This window comes from Sturnira hondurensis, unplaced genomic scaffold (genome assembly GCF_014824575.4).
Source record: "Sturnira hondurensis isolate 20B ecotype Veracruz unplaced genomic scaffold, ASM1482457v3 Scaffold0004257, whole genome shotgun sequence".
NCBI lineage: Eukaryota > Metazoa > Chordata > Mammalia > Chiroptera > Phyllostomidae > Sturnira > Sturnira hondurensis.
In genome coordinates this window covers 1815120-1838233 of record NW_028076888.1, presented here as the reverse complement: position 1 = coordinate 1838233, position 23114 = coordinate 1815120, and the positions used below count along the sequence as shown (strand labels likewise).

General features: G+C 41.1%; 1 protein-coding gene across 2 annotated transcripts in view; it reads right to left on the bottom strand.

The window, feature by feature from the left end:
* Window positions 1-22407, bottom strand: part of FBXO42 (F-box protein 42) — a 90448-nt gene extending 68041 nt beyond the window's left edge. Inside the window, exons 1-2 of one of the 2 annotated variants that reach the window (XM_037045123.1) lie at window positions 22207-22407; window positions 13826-13965 (exon numbers count right to left, since the gene is read on the bottom strand). In XM_037045123.1, the coding sequence (XP_036901018.1) occupies window positions 13826-13922 (97 nt within the window). In that variant the 5' untranslated portion in view covers window positions 13923-13965; window positions 22207-22407. The remainder of the gene's footprint in view (window positions 1-13825; window positions 13966-22206) is intronic. The other variant, XM_037045124.1, reaches the window with a different exon arrangement.
* Window positions 22408-23114: the final 707 nt, after the last annotated feature.

Genomic DNA, 23114 nt, shown 5'->3' with positions numbered 1-23114 from the left:
AAAAATTTCACTGGTTACCAGGAAGGGCTGCTAAGAGACTACTTCATGATTACTCTAAACCTTGATAAAGGGAAAGCAACAAGAAAGACTTTTTGTCTTTCCTGTACTAACCAACAGAGTAACCAAATAATTAATGTGGGGAAGTTCTTTGTGAGGAATACATTTAGATGAAGAAGGAATGACAGAATAAGAAAACTATCATTTTTGCAACTCCCAGTAATTTACAATCAACAAAGCGTGTTAAAACCATTATATGAATGGCTGACTGAAAACATTCTGAAGGAGAGATTAGGCTAATACCATGTGAACCCAGAGGCCAATCTGAGCATAGCTAAAAAAACAAGATCACCAGGGTAGTATGCCTCCTGAGTGATACAATGAGAAGTAGGCAACACGGCCTGTGAAGAATTCTTGCTCTGAATTTTTAATTTAATCATGTTTCTAGATAAGTTAATTCCCAGAGGAAGCAATTAGACAAATTCAGACTACGGAACATTCTGCAGTTTAAAAGACTAATTGCCCAGGCTCTGTGCCTGAAGGCAATTTTTGGATTTCAATGAAGTGAGGGGGAACTGAAAATGCCCATCAAGCTCCCTGAGTCGTGGAGACGAATTCCAGAAAGAAACAAAGCCACACAGAAAACAGACTCCAGAAATATGCAGAGTGTCCTCAAGTCTTTCCTAGTACTGGGCAATACACACTGAAAATTCACAAAGTCAGGCAAATAATGACAGGGAAATTCAAAGCTGAAATCAATTCCCACAGCTCACAAGCAGGAAGAAATTCAAACTCCATGAGTAAGAGCAGAGAGTGCTTGTCAATCTCCTGGGATTTTTGGTAGAGGCCTCAGAGAATTCACCCCTTAGTACAGAGCTAAATTGTCCCTGAAATGAAGACTACACTAAATCTACCCTAGTAAGACTTAAAAAAACAACCTCAAAAAGATGAAGAACTGATCAGCAGGCAACTTAACTGTCTGCCAAAACACTCTTTAAAGGACAACAAAAGCCAGAATTTCATCCAATAACCAACCAAAAATTACTAGACATGCCAAGAGACCAAAAAAAAAAAAAAAAAAAGGGAGGGGGGTCTCATACTATGAGAAAATGTCAGTCAATAGAACCCAGAAATGACAGACCTAGAAGACAATGATTTTAAAACAGCTGTGAGGAGTGGCGCTGGCCGCATAGTTCAGTTGCTTCGAGTGTCGTCCCCACACACCAAAGATGTGGGTGTGACCCCCGTTGGAGCACATACCAATGGGGCACATCAACCAATGAACGCATAAGTAAGTGGAACAACAAAAATTGATCTTTCTCTAATATCAATAAATAAAAATAATATAAAACAGTGATAAGAAATACACCATTATTATGCTCAAGGATTTAAAGGTTAACTACTACAGAGAAATGAAAGATTTAAAAGAAAATAAGGAACTTCCAGAGATTAAAAATACATGAAATTAAAACATCACTGCATCTAACTAACAGCAGGTTAGAGCACACAGAAGAAAAGAATCAGCTGAAACTTAAGACACAGCAACATAAACCATCCAGAATGAAACGGAGAAAAAGATTTTAAATTAACAAAGACTCAGTAACAATGGAGACAGTATCAGGTCTAACATAAATTTAATCAGAGTCCTGGTGGAAAGTAGAGAGGGGCCAAATAAAGATTTTAAGAAATGATCATAAAAAATTTTCCAAATTTGATGAAAGCTATAAACCCAGAGATTCAAGAATCTGAACAAACCAAGCAGGATACAACACAAAGACAAAACTTACCAAGGCACATCAATATCACATTGCTGAAAACCAATGGCAGAGAATGACTGTCAGAAACTGAAAGCCAGAAGACAATGAATGGAATGACATCTTTAAAGTGCTGAAAGAAATAAAAATCAACTTGGAGCCCTGGCTGGTGTGGCTCAGTGCATTGTGCACTGGCTTGTGACCTGAAAGGTCACCAGTTAGATTCCCAGTCAGGGCACATGCCTGGGTTGTGGGCCACATCCCCAATGAGGGGTGCTTGAGAGGCAACCATACAGTGATGTTTTCCTTTTTCCCTCCCTTACTCTCCTTTAAAAATAAATAAATTTAAAAAATATAAATAAGTAAATAAAATCTTAAAGCAAAAAAAGATGTGGGTAATAGTAACACTGTACCAATCTCATGAAGGTATTGTGAAGATTAAACGCTTTAATATATGTATGCTCTTGGAAAAGTGTAAGGCATACAATTAATTCTCAAATGGTTTTTGTACTTTCCTTTACATTCCCATTCGCAGAACTTATGGTTAAAGTAAAACATTTTAAAGAAACCAGTAGTGAAAGTAAGTTTGTTTGATCATATACACCAATTGTATACCAGAAGATGTGGTAACTAATTGGTTTCCTTTGAGGAAAGCTGTTGTATAGTCTAAGCAAATTAGATGAACCAGTATTTTTTCATCAGCACAAAAAATGTAAACATACTCAGTTTTTTTCCAACTGGTAGCAAAATAGTACGCCCTATATTATTACAAAGGGAGGCAACAATTATTCGAAGAAAAATGTGCACTTTACAATCACTTACACCAAGAGTTCTAAGCCTAGCAAAGAAATTTCCATTGAAAGCAGTACCACGTACTACAAGTCCAAAGGGGGATAAAAAGTCTCTTGCAGGACCTGTTCCACTTGATCTTGGTTTCCAATGAGCATAACCCTTGTATGTCTTTATATATATAAGGCATACACGAAGAAATAATATATATGTACGTTTATGCTGTATTTTTCTAATGTCAAGTAATCATCCCACAATTAATCCCACGCTGTTATCTCTAAAGTTCCTGAAACTATTTTTTTTTAAGATTTTATTTATTTATTTATCTTTAGAGGGGAAGGAGAGGGAAAGAAACATCAATGTATGGTTCCCTTTCGTGCGTCCCCTGCTGGGAGTTGGCCTGCAGGGAACCAGCCTGCAACCCAGGAATGTGTCCTGACTGGGAATCGAACTGCGATCCTCTGGTTTGCAGGCCTGTGCTCAATCCACTGAGCTACACCAGCCAGGGCTTCTGAAACTATTTTTCATCATGTAAAAAATATATTATTTCTTGATTTCCAAATGATTTTTAAATTTTCAGTTGTATTTTAATAGAGCTTATTACTGTTACTTAATACGAATATGAAATATTCCTATTTCTGCCTTCTGAGTAGAGTAGAACACTCTGTATATAAATAAGAACTATTTTCTTTAAATGTCCAAAAGCAAACAATTTTCTAATTATAGTCCTTTACAAAGACTTATAGAAACTGTATTTACCAATAAAGTAACTAAACCTAGGCATTTTATTTGTACTAATGCTCATCTGCTTATATTACACTAGAAGAGAAAAAAATATTCTTCTCGTATTTTGCTACAAAATGACTCATAGTGTGGTTAAAGTAAAACACTTTAAACAATCCAATACAAAAAAATATTCCAAATCAAAAAGCCTAACACAAAGGAAACTTTTAAAATCAGCTTAGACGCAAGTTCTGTTTATATCCATTTTTATAAAATGCAACAGTACCTGAGGGAAGCCTAAAGTTACATTTCTAAGTATTTATTTTAATTTTATAAAGAAAAGTCTACTTAACTAAAACAACAGGTTAGCATAATTATCTTCATTATTACTTCCTATTTATATAGTGTTGTAGCCAGAACAGGAGTTATCTGTAATCTTAAAAAACTGAGGGAAAGGACTTCCGCCAAGATGGAGGCATAGGTGGAAACACTGTGCCTTCTCCCACAACCAAGTTTGAATACAACAAAGGTTTGGAGAACAAAGACACAGCCGAAGAACAGAAAACAGAATTATACGGAAGTCCGACAACAACGAACCGTTCAACCGGGACGAGGGGAGGAGCCAGCAGTGGAGCAGGGTCGGGCAGGACAGATCCCCCGACCTAGGCACGCAGGCAGCCCAAAACCAGTTGGGGTGCGGGGCAGACTGACCACGGTAGCACATTCGCGCACAGTGAGACGGACCACGCAGGCCCCAGGGGGCGAACCCAGTGGTGGAGGGCTGACGGCAGTGGCACATTCGCGTGCAGTGGGATGAAATGTGCGGGCCCCGGTGACGCTGGCAGCTGTGGCACCTGTGGGGGCCTCAGTGGGAGGCAGCAGACGGAATGCCATTGCTCCTCTTTGACCCCACCCCCAAATACAGTGTCACAGCTCAGCGACTGAGTTGAGCTGTGAACACCTGCTCTAGTGAACACCTAGGGCTCGGATCCTGCTATGTAACAGGCACGAACAGCCCAAAAGATGGTGCAAGAAGAACTCAGAGTCCCAGAGCCCATAACTCTAAGCGACCAAGAGATTGCCAGCCTCTCAGAAGCACAGTTCAAGACACTGTTTATCAGGATGCTCACAGAACTGGTTGATTATAGTCACAAATTAGAGGAACATATGAAGGCTAAACTAATTGAAATGAAGGGAGATGTCCAGGAAACAAATAGCGATGGAAAGGAAACTGGGACTCAAATCAATGGAATGGACCAGAAGGAAGAACAAAACATCCAACCAGAAAGGAATGAAGAAATGAGAATTCAAAAAAAATGAGGAGAGGCTTAGGAATCTCCAGGACATCTTTAAACATTCCAACATCCGGATTATAGGGGTACCAGAAGGGGGAAAGAAACAGCCACAAGTGGAAAACTTATTTGAACAAATAATAAAGGAGAGCTTCCCCAGTCTGGCAAAGGAAATAGACTTCCAGGAAATCCAGGAAGCTCAGAGAGTCCCAAAGAAGTTGGACCCAAGAAGGAACACACCAAGGCACATCATAATTACATTAGCCAAGACTAAAATGAAGGAGAGAATCCTAGAAGCAGCAAGAGATAAGGGGACAGTCACCTACAAAGGAGTACCCATCAGACTGTCAGCGGATTTCTCAAAAGAGACCTTACAGGCAAGAAGGGGCTGGAAAGAAGTATTCCAAGTCATGAAATCCAAAGACCTACAGCCAAGATTGCTTTATCCAGCAAAACTTTCATTTAGAATGGAAGGACAGATAAAGTGCTTCTCAGATAAGGTCAAGTTCAAGGAGTTCATCATCACCAAGCTCTTATTATATGAAATGCTAAAGGGACTTATGTAAGAAAAAGAAGATGAAAAATATGAACAGTGAAAGGACAGCAAACTCACAGTTATCAACAACCACACCTAAAACAAAAGCAAACCAGGAGGACAGCTAGATCAGGAGTGGAACCATAGAAATGAAGAACACATGGAGGGTTAGCAACAGGGGAGTGGGAGGAGGAGACAGGGGGAGAAGGTACAGAAAATAGCATAGACAGTAGGTAGAAAATAGATAGGGGGAGGGCAAGAATAGTAGAGGAAATATAGAATCTAAAGAACTTGAGACACGTGGTTATAAACTAAGGGTGGGAGAATGGTGGGGGAGGGGGTATGCAGGGTGGAGAGGAATGAACAGGGGGAATAGAACAACTGTAATGGTATAATCAGTAAAATATATTTAAAAAATAAAATAAATAAAAAACTGAGGGAAAAAAATTATTTTTCAGATTCCAGACAATACACCTGCATCAAATGTTTGCTGCCTACCAGAATCTGATTTAGAAAGAAATGTAAGATGGTACATATGTATGGGGGGGGACTTATGATTTACATGTTCCAAAAGAATTTTAACATTTACGTGCAGTAGGGATATAAAATTTATCATAATTAAGATGTAGTCTAACCCTGGCTGGTGTGGCTCAGTGGATTAAGCACGGGCCTATGAAGCAAAGGGTCACTGGTTCGATTCCCAGTCAGAGCACATGTCTGGGTCGCAGGCCAAGTACCCAGTGGGGGACACATGAGAGGCAACCACACAATGATGTTTCTCTCTCACTCTTTTTCTCCTTCCCTTCCCCTCTCTCTATAAATAAATAATTAATTAATTAATTAATATGTAGTCAATTACATGCAAAGATAGAATCACCAAGACTTCTGTTTATCCTACTTCTATTCTAAAGCAAACCTTCAAGTTTTCTGATCAGAATTGACATGGGCAGCTTTTTATATTGCTTAGCCCCCTCTGCTGGTTCAGTAGCAGTATGTATAGAAAAATCAGTTGCAGTACAAATAAATTTGCTTTCATAAATAAATTAATGTGTATTTCATTAAATATACACTTCATAAAATGCATACTTTCAGCTTAAAACTAGCCATATTAACGTTAGACTTTAAAAATAAGGAAACTCAATAATAAAAAAAGTTATGTATGTTAGTGAAGATGTGCTCACCAACTCATATTTTACATTCACAAAATGGCTTCATAAAACAATCTAATTTGGACAATACCGCTCACTTTTTTTTTTTTTAATTTTATTTATTTATCTTTAGAGGGGAAGGAGAGAGGGAGAGAGACATCAATGTATGGTTGCCTTTTGCGCGTCCCCTGCTGGGAGTTGGCCTGCAGGGAACTGGCCTGCAACCCAGGCATGTGCCCTGACTGGGAATTGAACCCCGATCCTCTGGTTCGCAGGCCTGTGCTCAATCCACTGAGCTACGCCAGCCAGGGCACCGCTCACTTTTTAAAAACTGACAGTCATATTAAGTAAACACCTACATAACAATACTATTACTATCTAGTGTTATGAATACATGAATATACAGTATAGTAAAATATACAAACATGGCTGGGAATAGTAAACACCAAATCCATCTTGGTTATTTTAGAGAGAAAGAAAGGCAATTGAGATCAGGAGGGGAACACATAGGCCCTGGCTGGTGTGGTTCAGTGGACTGAGTGATAGCCTGTGAACCAAAGGGTCGCTGGTTCGATTCCCAGTCAGAGCACATGCCTGGGTTGCAGGCCAGGTCCCCAGTAGGGGGTGTGCGAGAGGCAACCACACACTGATGTTTCTCTGCTTCTCTTTCTCCCTCCCTTCCCCCTCTAAAAATAAATAAATAAGAATCTCTTTTTTAAAAATATTTTATTTCTTTTTAGAGAGAGGGGAAGGGAAGGAGGAAGCATGGGAGAGAAACATCATTGTGTGGTTGCCTCTCCTGTGTCCCCTACTGGGGACCTGGCCTGCAACCCAGGCATGTGCCCTGACTGGGAATCGAACCAGCAACCCTTTGCTTCACAGGCCTGTGCTCAATCCACTGAGCTACACCAGCCAGGGCATAAAAGGGAACACACAGAATTTCAAACATTATCTGTGTCTAAACTTCCCTTTAAAAAATCTGAAGCAAATATGGCAAAAGATCAAACTTGATACAAATAGTTGAAACGTTAAAAAATTTTATTGCCCCAAAATATTTTTTGTAAAATAAAATATAAAATATTTTTTAATTTTTTCAATTATAATTGACATACATTATTAGTTTTAGGTGTACCATATTTCTTTTTTTAAAGAAACTACAAAAATGAAGTATCATTCTTGAATCACTCCTCTGGGTACTTCAAAATTAAGTAAATTAAATATTACAGTAAAATTAAATAATCAATTTTATATGTGGGAAAGATGAATTACTAGGAAAGAAGTTTTTAAATTAGCAGTATGAATTTTATTTATATATTTTAAAGATTTTATTCATTTAGTTTTAGAGGGGGGGAAGGGAAGGAGAAAGAGAGGAAGAGAAACACCAATGTGCGAGAGATGCATTGATCTGTTGCCTCTCACACACCCCCAAATGGGGACCCAGCCTGCAGCTCAGGCATGTGCCCTGATTAGGAATCGAATCAGAAGCCTTTTGGTTCTCAGGCCAGCACTTCCACTTACATTTTTCCTGGTGGTGGTCAAAGCAAAGAAGTTCATGAGAAATAAATAATATCTTGGGCACTCCCTATCTCCAGGACACCAAAAGGACAGTAGTGGCCTATGCACATTAATTAAATCTTGTTTCGCCCTGGCTGGTGTAGCTCAGTGGATTGAGCTCAGGCCTGCGAACCACATGATCACGGTTCAATTTCCAGTCAGGGCACATGCCTGGGTTGCAGGCCAGTTCCCAGCAGGGGACTCATGAGAGGCAACCATACATTGATATTTCTCTCCTTCTCTCCTTCTCTCCTTCCCCTCTAAAGATAAATAAATAAAATCTTAAAAAAAAATCTTGTTTCGATGTTGGGAACTACCCTGCCTAGTTTCAGGAGCTGCAACCCCCCCATGACTAAGACTGAGTAAGTGATCTTCAGACCATAAGCCACTAAAGAGACAAAGCTTATCTCCCTGGCAAGAACACGGCTTCTGCTCCTTTTTCCATAACTGGCCTCCAATGTTTGATCAGTTAGCCAATGACAGGTAAAATTCCTCAAGGGGGGGGAACAACCTAAGACAGGCATGATCATCACGTGGAGGCCCCAGGGAAGGACTTGGGGGCTATGGAGAAAGGGGAGGACCCTTGCCCCTTGGCTCTGACAAAGCCTGAGTCCTCACTCTGTCTGCAAGAAGTCTCCTAATCTCTTGGCTGTCTTACTTCTCCTGCCTGACTTAAGCCTGAAACAACGCCTGAGGGCAGTGCAGCTCTGTGCTGGAAAGGGCGGTTCCCCAGGCAATCAGGCCCCAGAAATAATGCATAAAATCTTGTGAAACCTGCCTTGATAAGAATGTTCTCAATTAAGTAATAAGGGTCCCAGCAGGAAATGAGTTTGTTTCCCAAGTTTTGTAGCCCTTTAGCTAACAGACCCTGAGTCAGAATAGGCCCTCATAGTTCTTTGTATGCTATCTATTGTTTGATCCTTACTGGTTGACAATGATTAATAAACTTCAGCTGTATTACTATGCACATTGAAACCCAATAAAAGCCTGTCCAGGCAAGGGTTGGGCGCTCCCCCCTTGAAGGAGTAGCCATACCGTCCCTTTTCCTCCACAGTACTCGGTAGTCCGTGTGAATTTGTCCCGTGTCTCATCCATAAACACTGTGGACACCGCGGGCCAGTACCTAACATCATTTCACAAGCTTGCTTGATCATAAAAAAAATCACCTACTCTGTAAATTTCTTAGGTATCATTTCTGAAGATAGGGATGGGTCCAGGAATCTTTCTTTTTTTAAAAAAAAAAATATTTTATTTATTTATCTTTAGAGGGGAAGGGAAGGACAGAGGAAGGAAACATCAATGTATGGTTGCCTCTCGTGCATCCCCTGCAGAGAACTGGCCCCTGCCGGAAACTGGCCTGCAACCCAAGCATGTGCCCTGACTGGGAATCGAACTGCGATAGTCTGGTTCGCAGGCCTGTGCTCAATCCACTGAGCTACACCAGCCAGGGGGGAATCTTTCATTTTTTTTAACAAGCACCAGAGCAGACACAGTTCAGAAAACCCTCACTAGTACTTCTACAACTTAAGCTTATGTTCTCATCTATAGTATTCCTAAGCCTTACATATTTCACTGAATAATAGGTTTAAAAGATAGCCAATAAAACTTTCAGAAAAATATAAAACATTATGGCAAAAGTCTTTAATATTACGAAACAATTGAACCCTGATTTTATTAATGAGGAAACTCAGATCAGAAAACTTAAGTCACTTCCTTAAGGCCATGAAGCTAATGAGTAGCAAAATAGAGCCTCTATCTTTTGTCTTTCAGCCTACTGCTCCTTCTAACATATGATACCAAAATCTATTTTTCAAAAGATCAATAAATTAGCATTATTGACTGATGTTCATCAAAGAGTGACTAGCCCTGGCTGGTGTGACTCAGTTGGTTGGAGCATCCTCCTGTACCAAATGGTTGCAGGTTCTATTCCCAACCAGGGCACAACATACCTAGGTTGCAGGTTCAGTTCCGGGAGCGTACCATCCCTGGTCCATGCAATCCTAGGTGTGTAAGGGAGGCAACCACTGATGTTTCTCTCTCTCCTTTCCTCTCTCTAAAAAGCAATGAAAAAATGTCATCGGGGTGGGAGGGATTAAAAAAAGAAAAAAGTGGCCCTGGCTGGTGTGGCTCAGTGGAATGAGCGCTGGCCTGCGAACCACACCATCACAATTCGATTTCCAGTCAGGGCACATGCCTGGGTTGCAGGCCAGTTCCCCGCAGGGGGCCCATGAGAGGCAACCATACATTGATACTTCTCTCCTTCCCTTCCCCTCTAAAGATAAATAAATAAAATCTTTAAAAAAAAAAGAAAGAAAAAAGTGACTAGCTGAACACCTCTAGCACATCCACAAAACAAAGCTATGAAAGTAAATGATTAAGGATTGCCTCTGTTCGAATATGGCATAATCTCCAAGATACCTTATGTGAGCAGAGAGGTGGTGAACAGTGTAAATAAGAGGGCAACCTTTTGTATAAAAAAAGGAGAAAAATAGGCCTGGCTAGTGTGGCTCAGTGGACTGAAAACCTGTGTCCACCTGTGAAGCAGGTTCGATGCCTGGATTGTAGGCTAGGTCCCCAGTTTAGGGGTGTGTGAGAGGCAAGTAACTGATCCCTGATGTTTCTCTTGCACATGTTTCTTTCCCTCTCTTCCTCATTCCCTTCCCTTCGTTCTAAAAATAAACAAATTTTTTTAAAAAGGAGAAAAATATATGTAGATATTTGCTTATTTTTGCAAAAAGAAAACACTGAAAGGATAACCCAGAAACTAATAAAAACTAGGGGAAGGAGGATGGCTCAAGCACCAGCCATGTGGTTCCTGGCAATCCCTCCGCCCAGCCCCGGCTCTGAAAGTGAAGGCAGGGCTTAAGGTGGTGATCCTGCCTCCATACCCTTTAAAAGTTCTGGGACTTACATCTACCCCTTCTGTTCCCCCGACTTTTGAGTCAACAGTTTCATCCTACAGCTACTGATCTCTAAGCGACCCTACCCTACTCTTTTCTGCTCTTAGTCTTATAATACACATGCAACCAATTCCCTACATTAAATCTTCTTTATTTGAAATATCTAGGATGTTTTCCATTTTTTGACTGGATCCTGGTAGACAGAATATCCTGAGCATAAAAAGAACCACAGCCCTGGCTGGTGTGCCTCAGTGGGTTCAGCACTGGCCTATACACTGAAAGGTTGCTGGTTCAATTCCCACTCCAGGCCAGGTCCCTGATAGGGGGCTAGTGAGAGGCAACCTATCGATGTTTCTCTCCCTCTCTTTCCCCTTCTCTTCCCCTCTCTCTAAAACTAAATAAATAAAATCTTTTTTACAAATCACAAAGAAATCTCAAGTTTGCTTAGGTAATTTTGTTAGTAGTAATACAGTAACTATATTTTTTAAAGCTTCTTATATGTACTGTAAGATAAAGGAAATAAATGTGAACAGTACTAAAACCAAGATTTTCAGTTTACAAAAGGAGAGACATATAAAATCTAAAGCAAAAATCTGTAACATGTTAAAATTAAACTGGAAATATCAATGTAAAGTATTGATTTTTAAAATTAATTAATTTTTTAGAGAGAGGGAAAGGGAGGAAGAGGGGGAGAAAAAACATCAATGTGTGGTTGGCTGTCTCCCGCTCTGGACTGGGGACCTGGCCCACAACCCAGGTATGTGCCCTGACTGGGAATTGAACCAGCCACCCTTTGGTTCACAGGCTGGCACTCAATCCACTGAGTCACACCAGCCAGGGCTAAAGTTTTGATTTCTAAAAAAACATTTTCCAGCTCTGCCTGTTCAAAGGATCTATAAATAATGAAGACCTAGCAGCAATGAGCTTGGTTTCTAACGGGTTCCCTACAAAAAAAACAATCAGGTCTTCCCAGAAAAATGACTGATTTTAGGTCAAGGACAGGGAGAGTACAAGGTCAACCTAAGATGATCTTGTTATGATAGAAAACAACCCAAACACCAACAGGGACATGTCAGAAGGACATATCACCAGCTTGAAGAAGAGACTTATACTGGTCAAAGGTCAGCATCAAAAAAACTAATGGCTGTAGCTATGTGTAAAATAATAAATAAAAATTCATGTGCCTATAGTGATACTGAAAATAGCAAAGAAACTTATTTGCCACCACTGCAGAGATCAATTCTTTACTAAAAACACTGACAATGAAAAGCAGAATTAGCCCTGACTAGTGTGGCTCAGTTGGCTGGGCATCATCCCACAAAGAGAAAAGTCACAGGTTGTGCCCATGGTAAGGGAAGGGCACGTGCCTAGGTTGCAGGTTTGGTCCCCAGTCGAGGGAGAAGCATCAAAGTTTCTCTCCCTTGCTTTCTCCCTCCCTTCCCACTCTCTAAAAATAAAATCTTAAGAAAGAAAAAAAAGAAAAGCAGAATTAGACTGTTAATAGCTCATTCTCAAATGATAATATCTTGCCAGCTAATAAACGTGGAAGGATCAACACCATCACCATGCTTTTGCAACTTCCAATGAAACAACTGTTTCAGGTAAGGATCATTAATGGATGCAAAAACAACAGGTGAAATATTGTTGAGAAATAAGAGTAATTACATTGTGTTACACTGACACCCCACAAATTATTTGATCACTATAAAGGAAAACCTTTAAAATGGAAAGATCTAAGACTTCCACATTAACCAAGTCATCAAATTAATGAAAAAAGGTGACATAAAATGATACGAGTCCGCAGTGTCACAATGGATTGCAAATCTGAATACAATCAAGCCTGTAGTCTTACTTAAAACGGGATAAAGGAAGGAGTTTAATAAGCACTGAGACAAATCATGAATGTCAAAAAGTCTACCAGAGAACCAGACTGGGTCTCTCCAAAAAGTCAATGCCATTAAGGGAAAGAAAAAAAGGGGGAGGAGGCCTGTTAGATTAAGAAGCAAAATCTAAATAACAACCAAATGAAATTTGGAAATCTGAATGAATCCTGGTTCCTACTCTTTAGTCCTCTGCACTTGCTACTCTTTCTGTCCCCAAAGCTTAGCATTACACAACCCACACTGTCTCTTTCAGCCCGAACATCACCTTCGCACTGAGGCCTTCTCTAAACCAGTAATCTCAATTACACTCATGTGCTCAAAACAACGTTTCTGTCAAGGACAGGCTGCATATACGACTCAACAGTGTACCAGAGTCTCGGTGTACAGTACATTATACCACGCCCAGCTCTGTGTAGGCACACTCTACAATGTTCCCACAACAAAACCACCTAAAGAAGCATTTCTCAGAACGTATTCCCATTGTTTCAACTGTACATGACTGTAATTAGTCTCCCTTTCTGCCTCATGTCATTATCACACACGTTTCATTTTCCTTGTAGTACTTATTATCTGAAATTTTGTTCATTCATTAACTACTTTCTCTAATCTCAAACTAAGATCAAGGAAATTAGAGACCTTGCCTGTTTTTGTCCACTGTATCCCTAACACCTTAACCCGTGCATGACTAACACATAGTAGCAGCATTCAATAAATGTCTGTTGAATGAATGGCCCAACGAAACAAAAAGGCAAGAAAAATTCAACAGTTGGGATCAGGTAATATTTCAGAAAACTCATGAGGAACGTCAACCTGTAAGAATCAAAAGTACAGTAAGTCCTCACTTAACATCCTCGATGGGTTCTGTGACTTTAAGCAAAACATGTAACAAAATCAATCTTACCATAAGGATAATTGATATAAACAAAAGTTCTCACAGCATCTCATGCAACAATATAAGGAAATGACATTGGGCAAAATATCAAGGATCTGCTATACATGCTGAATGAATGTTTGCCTAGTATAAAAGCACTAACTGTGCCTATAAGAAACTAAAATACTACATATGAATTATACTGCATGATATATCATTTTTAAGTTATTTGGCAGGAAATAATTAGCACAATATTTTTCTTCTGGGATATAAACTTTAACCTAATTGTACAAAGGCAACAGAGGTTAAATGATAGAGCATATAGGAATACTCTACAGAACTAGACAGAGTAGTTAAATGAAAAAAAATTGCCTCCTACCTAGGAAGATAAATGTTCCAGTTGTGCAAGTGAACATGATACATATGAGAGGCAGTGAGACTATCCTGGCTGGAACAGACTGCATGACGGGTGTCATGGAAAATAGGGCTGGAAATGTACAATGAGAGCCATATGGAAACCTTCAAAGATAAGCAGGGGAAATAGGCAATAATGAGTTCCAGTAAGTTCTTAATCAGCAGAGAAACCATTCAGCTAGCAGTCCTTTAAGACTGGTCTATCATAGAGCCCTGGCTGGTGTAGCTCAGTGGATTGAGCACAGGCCTGCGAACCAGAGGATCGCGGCTGGATTCCCAGTCAGGGCACATGCCTGGGTTGCAGGCCAGTTCCCAGCAAAGGACACACGAGAGGTAAGGTAACCACATGTTGATATTTCCCTCTCTCCTTCCCTTCCCCTCTAAAGATAAATAAATAAAATCTTAAAAAAATTAAAAAAGACTGGTCTATCATAAACTGTCACCTCAATTTTAAATAACAATAATTACCATTAACTGAGTGTTTACCATGTGTTAGGCCTTTAGTTAAATATTAACAGTTTTAATGTTCCATAAAACAACGGAATAATGTCTGAGATTTGAATGTTTACTATGGGGTAAGCAATGTGCTAAGAAGTTCACATAACTCCCACATTTAATTTTCTGACAATATAGACACCATTATCCTTATTTTATAGATTCAAAAACTTAAACTTAGCCCTGGCTGGTGTGGCTTGGTGGACTGAGTGCCAGTCTGCAAACCGGAAGGTTGCAAGTTTGATTCCCAGTCGGGGCACTCAGCTGGGTTGCAGGCCGGGTCCCCAGCTGGGGACCTTCAAGAGGCAACCTCTTGCAAGTCAACATTCCTTTCCCCCTCGTACTCCCTCCCTTCCCCCTCTCTAAAAATAAATAAATAAATAAAATCGTTTAAAAAATAAAACCCTGAAACTTAGAGAACCTAAGGACCATAACCAAGGAAAGTAGCCAAACTAGGGTGCAAACCTCAGTCTACCTAGGGCCAAAGCCTACCTTAATTACTACTTCATACTAAATGGTCATCAAGCCAGCTCACAGAGAGTATGTAAACCCTTAAGTTATATTAAAAATTTTTTATTAAAAATTGTGGTAACAATAACTAAGGTGGGGGGCGGAAATGGGAGGGAGGTGGGGAGCACTGGGGGGGCAGGGCTGGGAATATAAGACAGAAAACTATACTTGAACAAGAATTAAATTTAAAAAATAGATTATTAAGAGATAAAAAATTGTGGTAAAATATACACAAAATGTGCCATTTTAATCACTGTCTGCATATGAAGTTCAGTGGCATTAAGTATATTCATGTGGTTGTGCAACCATCACTAACAACCAACTCCAGAACTCGGTCATCGTCCCAAAGTGCAATGCCATACACAGTAACCACTAACTCCTTTCCCTCCCACCCCCTGGTAAGTACCATTCCTCTTTCTTTTTCTGTGAATTGGACTACTCCACACGTATCACGAGTGTAGTCCCACGATATTTGCTCTTTTGTGTCTGGCTTATTTCACCTAGCACAATGTCTTCAAAGTTTCATTACTATTCAGTTACTTTTAAATTAAGTAAAATGTGAAATTCTAATCCACCTGTCATGCAGCTCTATAGGAATGATATTCCCAAATTACATTATAATTTATGGAACATACATACTTTTGGAAAAAAAGAACTACATTTACTAAGAAAAAGGAGAGAGCCCTGGCTGGTGTGGCTCAGTGGACTGGAAAGCAAAGCAAAGGATCGCCAGTTCGATTCCCAGTCAGGGCACATGCCTGGGTTGGGGGCCAAGTCCCTAGAAGGGGGCATATGAGAGGCAACCACACACTGATGTTTCTCTCCCTCTCTCCCTCTCTTCCCCTCTCTCAAAATAAATAAATTTAAAAAAAAAACATATTTTAAAAGGGGAGAGATAAGATAGACAAATCAAAATTTGAAGAATGCACTTAAATTTTTATTGATTTGAGAGAGCACGAAAAAAAAACACTGAAATAAAAGTAAAAGTAAATTTTAAAAAACACATTGACGGGCCTGCAAACCACACGATCGAGGTTCGATTCCCAGTCAGGGCACATGCCTGGGTTGCAGGCCAGTTCCCAGCACGGGACTCATGAGAGGCAACCCTACATTGATATTTCCTTCCTTCTCTCCTCCCTTCCCCTCTAAAGATAAATAAATAAAATATTAAAAAAATAAATAAAACATTTTGCCCTGGCTGGCGTAGCTCAGTGGATTGAGCACAGGCCTTCGAACCAGAGGGTCGCGGTTTGATTCCTAGTCAGGGTACATGCCTGGGTTGCAGGCCAGTTCCCTGCAGGCCATCTCCCAGCAGGGAACGCACGAAAGGCAACCAAACATTGATGTTTCTCTCCCTCTCTCCTTCCCCTCTAAAGATAAATAAATAAATAAAATCTTTAAAAAAAAAACACACATTGATTTGGTGTTCCACTTATTTATGCACTCGTTGGTTGATTCTTGTATCTGCCCTTACTGGGGCTCAAACCTGCAACCTTGGAATAGCAGGACAACGCTCTAAGTGAGCAGGCCAACAAAGAGCAGGAATATAAAACTCTAGATTCATTAACAAGGAAGAAAGCAGCTTGCTTGATCTTGAGTAGACCAAAGAATCTATTTACAAAGATGTTATTAAATATCCCAAAGCAAAAGCTAAGAAAGCAGCCCTGCAAACAATACTGCTTGATCCCAAGACAAGACAATGTTGCTTTTTGGCAACAGACAGCAAGACTACTAGAAAAAGAAAGAAAAAGAAGCTTGAAGAAGAAATACTGAAATAAAAGGATAAATTCCATTTTCCTTTGACTTTCATTTGACATTTAGTAAAATTACACTGGTGAATTATAATTAACATCAATCTCTCTTCAAACAAAGAGCCAAGAGGTTCATTCTGAAAAAAATTACTTGTTCTCCAAATCACAATGCAAATTAAACATTTAAAATGAAAATAATAAAGGAAACACAAATTTGGAGGAGTATGTGTTGGGAACCACCCTGCTTAGTTTCAGAAGCTGTAACTCCCCAGGGCTAAGGCTGAGTGAGAGACCTGGGACTAAGGAGACAAAGCTTATCTCCCCAGCAGGGGTGCTACCTCTGCCCCCTTTACTTTACCCTACTTGGCCCTGAGCCTGACCAGTTAGCCAATGACAGGTAAGATTCTTCAAGGGAGGACTGACCTAAGACAGGGATGGTCATGAAGGGGCTCCAGGGAAGGACTTGGGGGACTATAGAAAAAGGGAGTGATGGACCCTAACCCCTCAGCTTTGACAAAGCCTGAGTCCTCACTCTGTCTGCAAGAAGTCTCTTAATCTCTTGGCTGCCTAATTTCCTCTGCCTGACTTAAACCTGAAACAATGACAGAGGGCAGCGCATCCATGTGTGGGAAAGGGCAGGTTCCCCGGGGCAATCAGGCCTAAGAAAGAATACAAAAAACCCGTGAAACCTGCTTTGCTAAGAATGCTCTCAATTTCCTGATAAGGGTCGGAGCAGGAAATGAGTTTGTTTCTCAAAGTTTTGTAGCCCTTTAGCTAACTAACCCTGACTCTGAATAACCCCTGGTAGTTCTTTGTACATTACTTATTGATGACAATAATTGATGAGCATTACCTATATTCCTGTGCAAACTGAACCCAATAAAAGCCCATTGAGGAAAAGGATCGTGGCCCTTCTCCTTAGAGAGCAGCCACCTTTCCTCCCCAAGCAGATCACGTCTTGGTAGACTTATTCTCCTCCGTGGCAAGCGGGGGTTGCGGGGCAGGGGGACTCTGTGGGCAGGGCCCCCACACACATGTATGTATGCCATATTAGTGGATTTCTTAAAGTAGTTGAAATAAAAAGTATCCTAAATATTAAATATTCTAAGGGAATATAGTATTAGCTAAAACTAAAATTGGTTTGTCTTTATAGAATTAAATGAACTACCTCAAATCTGTATGTTACAAAAAAACAAAAAATAGGTTACTGTCCAGAGTAATAACATTATTTTTTATTTTTAGCCCTGGCTGGCGTGGCTCAGTGGATTGAGTGCTGGCCTACGAATCAAAGAGTCACCAGTTCAATTCCTAGTCAGGGTACCTGCCTGGGTTGCAAGCCAGGGTTGGGGGCCACGAATGACAGGCAACCACACACTGATGTGTTGCTCCCTTTTTCCCCCTCCCTTCCTCTCTCCCTAAAAATAAATATTTTAAAAATTATTTTTACTTATTGATTTGAGAAAGAGACAGGCACATCGATTTGTTCTTTCACTTAGTTATGCATTTATTGGTTGACTCTTATATGTGCCCTGACTGGGTATCAAACCTGCAACGCTGGTGTATCAGGATAACACTCTAACTAACTGAGCACCTGGCCAGGGCCAGAGTAATAAAATTCTTCAATTAACTATTGCTTTGTATAATATCTACACATTTACTGGACTTACACAAATAAACAGGCATCAAAGCACACAACACTCTTCCACATTTGAAGCAAAATACGGACCAGAAACACAGGAAAAATAAATAAATAAAAACTTGGGGAAAAACTTTATAAATTAAAAAATAGAAATTTAAAACAGGAAAACCAGAATTCAAGGGAAATGTGCCTTCCAATAGATGCATGAGTAAGGAAAGGCAAAACTATAATATAGTTAAAATTTTACAAGACATTGAGAAGAATATCACGAAAAACAATTTTAAAGACAGGATGTATTATGAGCATGATACCGGGCAATTTTTCTATAGATCACATCCTTCTACATGTTAACAACATATCACACTATAGAAATTGAACACATTATCAACCACAACCTTGAAGCATTCATTTTCAGTTAAGACACAGATTGTACATGTTCAACCAATACTGCACCCTTAAAGATTCCATTCAATCCAAAAACTCATAAAACTTGAGCAATATAGGCAACAACATGAAAATTAGTTATAAAACTGCCACTGCACTAAGACAAGGAGCTTGTAACAGGACATAGTAAGTTCATTATCAGCAATACTAAGTAATCTCAATTCACAAAAACAGATTCCATAAAGTAGTTTGCTATAGTTTTGCCTTAAGCGTCAATTTTACCAAAAAAGAGAAAGGACATTCTCATTTTATTTATTATTGGAAGAAAAAGAGACAGTACTAATCACCACCCATAGTCAACATTCTGAGTGACCACTAAACATTTATTAACAAAACGTGGTCAGGTTAAAATCACACAGTGCTTCCTTGACTGGTGTGGCTCAGTGGGTTGGGCATCGTCCCGAAAACTGATGGGGCGCTGGTTCCTTCTGGTCAGGGCATACGCCTGGGCTGCAGGTTCAGTTGCCAGTTGGAGGCATGCAAGAGGCAACCAATCAATGTTTCTCTCCCTCTCTCCCCCCACTCTCCTCTAAAAATAAATAAGTAAAATCTTTTTTTAAAAAAATAAGACAAAACAAAACAAAAACAAAAGCATCACCATGCTAAGTTAACACCACTCAGTAACCCAAGATATTTTAATTGCAGCGGCCATGTCTGTGTTAGTTGCCAGTGCCTATGACTCATTCTCACAATGGTTCTCCCGAGACTCTTGGATTTTTGAGAATGCAGGAACCGTAACTGGGGCACACTGTGTGGGAAGTGTCTTGACAGTGAATGAATAAAAGGAGAAAATAACTCATGACAGAAATTTTTTAAAGTTTTTATAAAGAGCAACTCACGCACAAAAGGCAGATTTTTCTGCAGAACAGGAAAGGCTGGGGAAGCTATCCTGGCACTGAGAACCCCTGGTTGGTTGGATGCAGGCCCTTCTCACACTACAACATACAGTACTTAACTGGGTTCCTCAACTGACTCCCCACCCAGACTGTAGGTAACCTGAGACCACAAGCTGTCTTGTCCTAGAATCATTAGTACCTACTTTCCAAAGTGCCCAACACAAAGAGGGCCCTAGAGAGATGTTTTCATAACAGTGATTTATTGAATAACCAATCTTCCGTTTACCCTTTATTTTACAAAGTAGTTTTACAAATATTACCTCCTTTGATGCACAAAAGAATCTTGTGAAGTGGGAAGAGCATTAAAACGGCTTTTGGTGCCCTGGCTGGTGTAGCTCAGTGGATTGAACACGGGCCTGAGAACCACAGATCGCGGTTCGATTCCCAGTTGGGGCACTTGCCTGGGTTGCAGGTCCCCGTCTCAGGGCCTATGAAAGGTGACCGATCAATGTCTCTCTCACACACCGATGTATCTCTCCCTCTCCTTCTTCCTCCCTCTCCCGCTCTCCAAAAATAAATAAGATTTAAAATAAAAAGAGTTGTTAATTCACAGATCTAAACAAGCCTGAAATCACAAAGATAATCACATACTTGTTCATCACTGTGATAGCATCTCCTTGGGCCCTCAATATTCTTGTAAAGCCCAGAGCTTCTGCTCACCTTTTCTGTGCCTGCTCTTCATAATAGGTAGGAATCACACAGCTCTGAATTTTACAGCATGATTTTAACTACACAAAGCAGTGTTAAGTGAAGTTTCTCTTCTAGAAATCAGACATTGAGAAGCATCCTAAGCTATTTTTCCTGACCCTGTTCTTTTTGTAAAGACTCTGAGAAGGCAGGGAATTGCAAAAGACAAAACACTGGAGTGAATGATGTCATGGACATCATGAAGTTGCATCAATACCTGATGATGAATTGGCACAACAATGCCACACATTATGCCAAGAAGCATGATGCTGAACCACCAGAATGTTTCACTGCATTAATTTTGTGACTCTTTATTATTAGCAAATTGAAAGACAGGGTGGCTCTCCAATTTTTTACAACAGATAAGTTGTTGGTTCAAGTTTATATCCTTAGCAAAGGCACTAAAAACCTCCCCCTACAAATCTCTATGGAGAGGGCTTTAAGAAAAGGAAAAATGGTAAAAATATAGGCTGATATTAAACTAAACAATTGTCATTTTAGCAATTAAAAGATTTTGAAATAGATAAAACATCTGTGGGTCAATGTAGAGTGAATAACACATTTATACTGGGCTTCTCAAAAGCAAACAATTACAGGGTATAAAACAACATATAAATGAAAGGACATCCAATCAAATCATACATATGAAAATGCTCAAAGTCTTGATTTGACACAGAGCATCACTATTCACTGTAAAAGCTACAGAATGAATTTTCAATGTTCAAATTTAATGATGGCATTTTCTCCCAAATTTTCCGTCCCCGTCAAACCCATATAACCGCCATCATTCTTATGCACCGCAAAAACAAATTTAACTTTACAAAAGGTATTTGAAGTGTCCAATCCAAAGCCATCACCTTCCCAATTCCCCACAGCACAACTCCAACTGAAGCCATCAATTCTTAAGGAAAGAAACCGCGGGACTTCAAACCGACTTCCCTAGTTACAGAAACTAAATCAGCCTCTAAATTAGCATCTGAACAACAAAAAAGTTATTCTCAAAACAGAAGGAGCATAGTAGGACGTCCCTGCCAGCAAGTGAGAGCTGGTAACGTGTCTGAATCTTCATCCAGAGCCATCAGAATCCTACCATACAGAAGTCCAAAACCTTGGCAATTAAGAAACGGAGCTTTTATTTTCCTAATAAAATTCAGGAGACTGTAAGACCAAAGTAATTGGCATTTTCGAATCATAACAATTCAAAGATTTCAAACGAATAAGAACTTCATTAGCACCAAAGTGACACTGCAGACTATCAGGATCTTTCTTTTCTTCGTTTACAAATTCATCCCCACCCTCTCACCGTTCTGTTTACACAAACAATTCTCACCAGAAGGCTTCCGCAGTCACAACGTGGATTGCTGTCTCAACCAAGGAGATCCTCGGTTCCCACTTCGCTTGCGGAACACTCAAAAAGCTAAGGGGTAGGAGAGGCTGTTCGTGTTTTATTTTTTTAGGTCAATTCCAAAATATTCCCTTTGCAGCTGCAGCTTCAAAGAGTCTGGCCCCCCGCCGCAGCCCCAATTTTGCAGGGCACCGGCCTCTGGCTTCTCTCGCAAGACACTAAACATTCGCAGGTGTAGAAAGATTACCTGACATCCCTACAGCCATCCTTGCCCACGTCACACACCCATTCTTGCCCGGTAAGGGGATAAGAACCGCCTTGCTTGAGGAGAGGGGCTGGGTTCACTCCCATACCAATGGCTGGCTGGAATGGGGCTCTCTTTCTCGCCTAAGCTAGGGAAGCCGAGAATGACCACGGCAAGGTCTCCAGGCCAGCCGACACCGACCACCGCGCGGGGTGCAGGGCCTGCGCAGAACCTGCGCAGAACCCTGGGCGCCCACTGCCCGCTGCGGGCCCGGTGCATAAAGGGCAGGAGGCTCCAGCTCCCCGCCGCGGCCCTGGGATGGGGAGAGACCTCACCTGGCCCAGCCCGCGCCACGCTCTCGGGTTAGCTCTAGCTGACGACAGTGGTGAGGGAGCCGGGCAGGGCCACTGGAAAGGCGTTCCGCCTCAGGCAGCGCTTGCCGCACTCCGGGCTCCTCACAGCTGGCCCGACCGTAAACCGCCAGGAGCCGCCATCTTCCTCGACTCAAATGCCGCGGCCAGGGCAGCTCTAGCCTGGAGAAGACAGCGCGGAACACGCATGCGCCGGGCCCGGCGTGGAGGACGCGCACGCGCGCACGTCAGCTTGGCGCGCGCGCGCGCACACACAAGCGGCCTGGGGGCGTTGCCCTTTGGGGAAGGGGCGTGGTCCCAGCTGAGGTTCACCCCGGATGGAACCCGCCCCCTGGAATGAAGTAGAGTCGTGGTTCTGCACCCTTCTTCCTTTGGACTTTATAGCCCACCCCAGGTCTGCACCCACCCTTGTTCTCAGTTCTTGGGGCAACTGGCTTGAGACCGTGATGGAAGTTCGGCCAGGAATAAACTCTTTTGTACCTCTAGGGGCCCAGAGAGCGCAGGGGTGGACTGTGGAGGTTGGAAATGGATGCTCTTGGTTGTTAACTGAAAGAGTGAAGCCTCTATTAACTATAACAACTATTATGTGACTTGTTACTAGCTCCATTTTTCAAATGGGGAAACAGGCACAGAGAAGTATCAGACATTTTCCCTAGGCCACACAACTTAGGGGAGAGGAGGCACAGTAGAATTTGAACTCTGGCTTATCTGGTTCTCAAGCCCTTGTACTTCCCACTGTCACTGTCCCCAGGCCAGACAGTGGAGTCCAGCAAAATCCCCCTTCCAAGGAAACAATCTGGTGTGTAGATGAGAACCTTGAACCCAACAGGACAGCATGTGGTCTAAAGAAAAGGAAATTTGCCATGGCTGGT